Genomic DNA, 8,166 nt, shown 5'->3' on the forward strand with positions numbered 1-8,166 from the left:
GTCGAGCTCAGGATCTCCACTTAAGAGCCTATTAAAGGAGTACATAGCCCAGAATAACGCGTTGCTGAAAAGCCAGGCGTCGTCTATCAGAAACCTGGAAATACAGGTAGGGCAGATAGTGAGCGAGTTGAAAAATATGCAGCCTGGAGGTCTACCTAGCAACATTGAAACACCTGGGAACAATAATGGAAAGAAGCAATGTCACGCGGTGTCTTTGTGAAGTGGAAAAGCTCTTGAAGAAAGAAGAATGAATCCAAGAAATAGCAGTCCTTCAAAAGAACGCATCACACGTTCAATAGATCAAGAAGAAATAACGCCTGAGACCACAATCCATTCAGAACTCAGTATGTCTAACGCGGGAAAACATGCAGTGCCGGTGAATGCACCATTCCCTAGACATCTAATGAAGAAGAATGATGAACAACAATTCAAGCGCTTTCTTGAGCCCCTGAGGAAATTGCATATCAACATTCCACTTATAGAAGCCCTGGAGCAGATACCAAGAAGAGTCAGCGAGACGGAAGTAATCACACTAATGCAGGAGTGCAATGCATTAGTAAGCAACAACCTACCCAAGAAACAAAAGAACCCTGGGAGCTTCACAGTTCCTTGGTCAATAGGAGGATTGGATGTGGGTCATGCGTTGTGCGATTTGGAAGCCAACATTAATCTCATGCCACTTTCAATCTTTAAGAAACTGGGAATTGGTGAAGTACAACCCACTTCTGTTACTCTCCAGCTCGCTGACAGAATGATTAAGTACCTTGAAGGAAAGATTGAAGACGTTCTGGTAAAGGTTGAAAACTTCATATTCCTAGCGGACTTTATTATCTTGGACTATGAAGCAGATAGGGAAGTACCAATTATCCTTGGATGCCCCTTCTTAGCTACTAGGGAAGTTTTAATTGACAAGCATAAAGGAGAACTAACTATGCCCGTGGATACTCAAGAGGTGAAATTTAATGTGTTAAACGCATTAAAGTTCCTAGAAAATGAAGATTGTCAACTAAACAGTATAGAGTTGCCTGAAGAACAGATCCATGTATGTGAGGTCCTTGTGTTGGAGGAGAACCTGAAAGAACCAGAGCTGCCAAGTCTGAGTGAGCGGCAGACAAAACCAACATGTCCATCACTTGAGGAACCACCAGAACTCGAGTTGAAACCGTTACCTAGTCACATGAAATATGCCTTTTTTTTTTTTTCAGGGATGTTAAAATCCAGGTGGTTAGGTCTCTTCATCATTAAAACAGTCTTTCCATATGGAGCAATGGAAGTAACACGAGAATATGGCACCAACACATTCAAGGTAAATGGCCAATGAGTGAAGCCATACTTTGAAGATTAACTGGAACGTCAAAAGTCATCTCTCGTACTATCCGAAGCCAACTGAGGCCTGCGTCGAAGCATTCCTGCGTTTGCATCACCATATATTCTAGGGACGCTTCCTCTATCCTTGTCTTTTTGCATTCTGTATTTTACAATGCGTTTGAGTTTGTTGGTTTATTTGTTTGTCTATGTTTTTAAGATTGATTGTTCTTTGTTTCTGCCTTCTTGAGTTAGAAATTTCACTTGTTTTTTTTTTTTTTAAAGTTGTATACAATTGGGATGGGAATAACGGATGTGTCAGACCCAAGTCTAACGCATGGCCTAGTTGAAGGGATGCGTCTCGAGAATACAAAGCACTAGAGTGCTTAGAAACCCAAGATGTCCCTTCAGCTTCACATTTATTACGGACGTCAAGCACCGCCAGACGTCAGCCCACTATCTTTCTCTCTCAGCCTATAAAAAGATCCAAACGCTTTGATTTCCTTCTTCCTCATTTTCTTCTAGAGCCATCTCTGAAATGAAAAAGAAAAAAACCCTAGCCTCTCCATTTTTTTTTCCTCACCGCCGATCTACTCTAGTAACTCTCCGGCCACAATGTCGTCTACATCAGATAGTCAGAACCAAACCATGAGCTTTGGGAACGACTCGTCGGTAAGTTCCTACTCTTCCTCGTCTGTTTCGATTTCACCTCCCCCGAGCCCTAGAAAAACCTTCAAAGCCCCGGTCAAAACCAAACCCATGCACGGTGGAGCAACCACCTCTTCCCAGCGGCTGTCTCGGTCGAAACCTTCCACAACACCTACAAAACCCTCTTCTAAAACCACCAAAGCCATCACAACCCTTCCTTCCAAAACTCCTCAACCAAAACCCAAAACTACCCCTAAGCCAAAGCCCAAAACACCTTCGAAACCGAGGCAGTGTTCATCATCTATGGCTGCCAGTAAGCCCTACACCAAGCCTGCCCCACCACCATTCATTCCTAACATAACTGCAGTGGGTGCAACGCATGAACCACTTCCAGCCTACCTTCACAATGCTCCGTCACCAGCCATGCATCCACCGCCCCCACTTTCTATCCAGCCCCTAACCACCATTTATCCAGTTGAATCAGACGTGTCAAGCCAACCGCCGCATTCACCCATAGTCATATCCTCCCCTGGGTCGCCTCATACTCCATCAGGCACCCCTTCACTTACTCCACCTAGACCCCCCCCTGATAGTCCTACGTCAGAGCGCAATCCTGAAGAGTTGGTGAAATTGGCTCGACTACACGAGTAGGAAGTTTTTGGTGCTATTTGGCGAGTCTTAATCAAAGCCAAGAGGAAAAGCAAATGATGTGTTCAGACCCACCTAACGCATCACTTGAATTGGACGAAGCGGAGCGGTACGCTATGATGCTTGAAGAAGAATTAGAAGAAGAAGAGGGAGAAAAAGAAAGGAGAATTGGCCCACATGCATCTTAATCACGCCAACCCGACGCGAATGAAGGGCCCTTAAAATGAAAGAGAGTAACAAGGAAAAGAAAATTAATATTGAAGGAAGAAGATGAGCAATCAGCATCCGGTCCTGAGGATGCAATGTGTAGGAGTTGCTTAAGGCACGACGTGTTAGATAAGGACTTGGAAGACTATCAGCCCAAAAAGCAAGGGCGAAAGAAGACAACTCTCCAAAGGGAATTGAAGAATGAATTGAGAGAGCTTGCAAGGGAAGCCAAATAACATGTGGCAGGAAAATGCTAGGTAACCAACGCGTTACCTAAGAAGACCTCAGGAAGAAAGCGTCAATTCAGTGATATACTTGTAGAAAAAGGATTCTTTCCCGAGTGCCACCCACTGCCAGTATACATAACAGAAACAATAAATGCAATGGGCTGGACTCAGTTCTGCGTTGGGCACACACGGATTTGGCCCAACCTCGTCTGCATGTTCTATAGCAGCGAATTTGACAATGAGAAGAACACAACCTTCGTTAATGGGGTATTAATACGTTTCTCAACCGACAAGATGAACGAAGTGTTTAACATCGATAGTAATCTGGACACGGAAGGTAATCGCATCTTGGACCAGCCAATGCCAAGACAACTGAAAGATGCGTTAAGAACGGTAGCCAAACCTGGAAGGAAGTGGCAAACATCTAGAAACGGAGAAAAATGCTAGCTTCTAGGAACTTAACCCCAGAAACAAACCTATGGTACTATCTGATCAAAAGAAGCATCATGCCTACAAAGCATGATGAAACACTGTCAAAGGAATTCGTCCTGGCTACTTATTGCGTCATGCAGTACATCCCTTTAGATGTTGGAAGAATAATAAGGGATCAGATCAAGGCCATCAAGACAAAGCCACAAGGGCAACTCTACTTCCCCTGGCTAATCTGTGCACTATGTGAATGCGGGGGCATCCTTCTGGGGGATGATCATGAAGAGATTGATGGTTTGGTAAATATCAAGTTAGTAAGGCGTTACTTCGTGGTTCGCTGCATCAACCTGCCTTACCTACCAAAGAAGTGGCAACCAAACCTCGATCATCTAAGAGCGCCCCCAAAAGAAAACACGTCCAGATTGTTGAACACAGCGATGAAGCTTTGGAGCATGAAGAATACAAAGCTGAGTTTGATCTTACGGGTGAAGAAGCGCAGCCAATCCTCAACCTTACTCTCCATGACTCATCAAGAACCTACTAACATAGATCAAGACATCCCTTGTTCCCTTCCTTCGCCCTCACCAAGTCCAATTCCTAATTTTGTGCCTCCTCCAACCATCTTTGAATCAATTGGGTTAGGATCAAGCAACACAGTAAATTTTGAAGAACCAGTTGGTAGAAGTGAAGAACCTACACCACCTCAACGCAGCAATGAGCTTGAAGAGTTGAAAACTTTCATCAGTGATCAGCTCAGACCATTGGCCACGTCCATCGAAGGTCTTCAGCAACAAAACCAAGTTCTAAGAGATTATCTAAGGCAACAAACAAGACGGATGCAAGATCAATTCGTTTATACAACGTAGTACATCAACCAGGTCTTGGTTGGAATGTTTGCTCTGCCTCCATTGCCTGCCCATCTTAGAAACCCCTTGCACTTTATGGATGAAGACCCTGGAGAAGAACGCAAGGATGACGCGCCGGCTCAATAGAGTTTTGGGGTGTTGTGTTATTTTTGTATTTTAATTTAGTTGATGTTCTTTTGTATTTGCTTGACTTGTTTGTTTGTTTCATGTGAATCTATGAAAATGAATGAGAAATTCCTATCATTTTGTTCCTTGCATTTGACCTTAGCATACTTTATTTTTGTTCTTTAGATATTTTCTAAGTCGTGTGCTTTGCCTGACCTCATGATATCAACAATATGAAATCTATAAGTATAGAGTAGGTGTTAGCAAAATCAATGAAGCCTGAACTTATCTAAAAAGACTACATGTTTTCTTTCTAGCGCATACAAACTTTTAAGTCTTAAACTCCTTTCGAACTCTCAAAGCCTTTTTGAAATTTTGTTTCTCTTTTAGCAATGAGAATTTAGCTCGTCCCCAAATTTGGGATGAGTATGCTCATCTCCAACTTTGAGGATGAGGGAAATTCGAGTGAAGACGCATCAAACGAGTACATCATAAAGAAAAGGGAACAAAATAAGAAAAATGTTAAACGCAACTCCTCTCTCATTACTTCAAAAGAAAAACCTCAAAATGGCATGAGTTAAAAAGTTGGAACAAGCACTTAGGCATAGTTGGATGCTCGCATGACACCTGTGGGGGCAAGCCAAAACGAAGTTAAGTCTCCTAGACCAATGCATCCCATAGAACTCCTCTATCTAGTCTGAGGAAATTATATCTTGAAATGCATGAATATTAGATATGAGTTTAGTTGTGAAGGGTTCTCACCCGTAGTTGGATGCTCGCATGACACCCGTGGAGGCAAGCCAAAACGAAAGTGGGATACCTGGAACAATGCATGGGTAAGTGAAAATTCATATTTTTTCTTTTTATCCGACATTTATCTTAAAAGGAGCATCTAACGCATTGTTGGTTTAGAAAAAACGGGAATGTTTTGAGAAACGAAAGGAGTTGTTGATAAAAGGCCTGCTGTATCTAAAACTGAGCATTAGTTCTTTTAGAAAAGAGTCAATCTGAGTTACATTTTCCAAACTCTTGTCTCAAGCTTATGACTAAATATGATGAGAGGCAAACTCTGCACACTTAAGACAAATAACAAAGAATTATTTTGGAATGCTTGAGAACAAGCATTGTTCAAATTTGGAGGTGGTGATAACTTGTAGAAATACAAGTTATTTTTGTTCTTAAGTTGGAACAACTAAGGTTTTTAATGATAAATTTTCCCCATTTTTAGTAGAAATGCATGAAATTACTCAAACATTAGCAAACTTATGCAAAAGAAGTTTTATTACTAAATACTACAGCGCTAACGCATTGTATTACAAGATCTTTACAGAAAGCTAACACATAATCAAAAAGTGCCGCAGGGAAAGCTCTAATGCATGGGCCATGCGTCGAAGGGTTGAGAGAAGATACATTGATCTAAGCTGATTGTGTCACATCACCATTTGCAGTATGGGCATGTGCAGTAGGTGGCATCTGAAAAGCTTCCGAGAGTCAGGTGGGTGACCAGGGCATGGACTTTAATGCTGCCCATTCACTAAGTGGACATGACCAATGCCTATAAATAGATGAAGTCCCTCAAGAGTTAGACAGTTAGTCAGTACATAGAAATTTATCAAGACTCTCATTCTCTGTATAGCATAGTCGTAATTTTAGTTCTTTAGAAGGTGTGCTATGGTGCCAAGACGATCAGAAGGGTTGAGAACCACCACCACCGCCGGTCAGGGAGCGGAGGAAGCCAAGCTTGAGAAAGACACTTCGTCAAACTCCTATACAAGTGATTGTACACAACAGAATTGAGCCAAAGAGATACAAGAGATTGTACTCTGCGACTTGACTCAGTTCCTTTCATCTCATTTATCACTTTCATTGCATTTTATTGAATATTGCTTTTGTAAAGACAATTTTCTTCTTTATAAAATTCATATATTTGATCCATCACATTTTGCCATTGTTTATTTCTTGTTTATGTTGAATGCATTTATACTTTATGCAAAACTTCATTTGAATGCTTAAGCCAACTTGATCAATTGGTAAAAGCATTTTTAACTTAGATTGTTCAACTAAGTCGCATCAAGTAGGATGCCTAGTACATCTAGAGATAGACTTACTGTGCCTATTGCATTCTGTGTTAGACACATGCATCCTAGAGTTAGGTTTTGTATGTTATTCGCATTGAGAAGTGTTGAATAAAGTTTAACGTATAAACAAAGATAAGTAATTCATCTCATCTTAGCCACATCACATTCTGATTTGTGTACACTCATCTTAAGACCGATGCATATCACTTACATTAAAATCCATTTTCGCATGATCCATTTAATCACTACTTAACTCTTTTGTATCTTCTTGCAAAGGCACAGCACTTTAGTATAAATAACACATTTTTCTCGTATATTTAGGAAAACCCCTACAACAGATATAAAGAAAGGTCTGCGTTTGTTTGACTGAATCCCTGAGTTCAACCTTGGACTTACCAGGAACCTAAATTAGATTTATACTTGGATCTGGTTTAGGAAAACTTGAACGTCAATAGAAGAAGTGTTGTGCGTTCTGCTGCATATATCTTTAATGCACTAATGCGTTACAATTACTAACGCATCAAAGCATTAATGCATCACTTATACTTAGAACTTATTTTCCCAATTTATTTTATACAGTACACTCCCAGCTCGAATCACAATAGCAATGAATAGTGCACATGTATACGATCGTTTAAAAACATTGAGCTATCGTGTAGGCTCTCGGTTTGTTATGCAATAAGCAGTATACACCAAACGTGAGCGAATGACTGATCTCTTTGCAAAATGAAAACGACTTTCATTTTATTCTTCAGTTACGACAACTGAAGGCAACCTCCCAATATCACACAGTTACGGAGAAAATTCTGATATAATAATTATCCCATAATTGTCAAAAATAAATAATAAATATAATCATATTATATTCATTAACCTATGGTTTAATATCACATCATATGCAATACATTAACCATAATATTTTCTCTTTCACTAGATATATATCATGTTTATATCATTTTCCTCCAAATAATGTATCTCATACATAATGTCAATCATATCATATATAATTAACAAGTTCAATCATATCATATATAATCAAACTACCTCTTGTCAATTTGAACATTTCAAACTAACCCAAAAACAAATTCTCAACTAGAATCCATTGAGCTACCAAAGGGACCTTATGGACCAATTGGCTCGAAGCTCCAACGGTACGTGAATAGCTGACTAAACTCTTTAGCCATGAGATCCACCATCCGTTAACTGCCAGGCATTTCACTAAAGACCGACAGCTACACTCTTCTCACCATAGATATATTTCTGTGTCCATCGGATATAACCAATCAATAATACGATAACCTTTCATAGATGCTCATAAGTACAACTGAGCCAATTTACCATTTTGCCCCTGTAGTTACATCTAACTCCTTAAGTACCATTGATCCCTCTAATGAACAATACAACATAGTCCTACTATTTGTGGACACCTCTCAGGCCATGAGAAGGTGTATGGCACCACATCGTTCAAGCCCCGGAATCAGCCTTTAAGGGAGCAATCTATCTACTTATCCCTACTTTCAGGGAAGGAGTGAATTCCATCTTGTGTAGCTGAGTTCCCATCTTTCAAATCAGACGAGTCCCAAAGTGGTAGGTTTGAGTCGGTGGTGCTCATATTTATGAAGTGGAAATATAGATTATATGTGTTGATGGAAT

General features: G+C 40.4%; 1 protein-coding gene across 1 annotated transcript; it reads left to right on the plus strand.

Annotated features, from left to right (window-relative positions):
- The first annotated feature begins 346 nt into the window (after positions 1-346).
- On the plus strand, positions 347-1,321 carry LOC120084187 (uncharacterized). Its single transcript, XM_039040079.1, has one exon. The coding sequence runs from the start codon at positions 347-349 to the stop codon at positions 1,319-1,321; it is 975 nt and encodes a 324-aa protein (XP_038896007.1).
- The last annotated feature ends 6,845 nt before the right edge of the window (positions 1,322-8,166 follow it).

This window comes from Benincasa hispida, chromosome 8 (assembly GCF_027475165.1).
Source record: "Benincasa hispida cultivar pf3 chromosome 8, pf3_genome.v1.1, whole genome shotgun sequence".
NCBI classification, from domain to species: domain Eukaryota; kingdom Viridiplantae; phylum Streptophyta; class Magnoliopsida; order Cucurbitales; family Cucurbitaceae; genus Benincasa; species Benincasa hispida.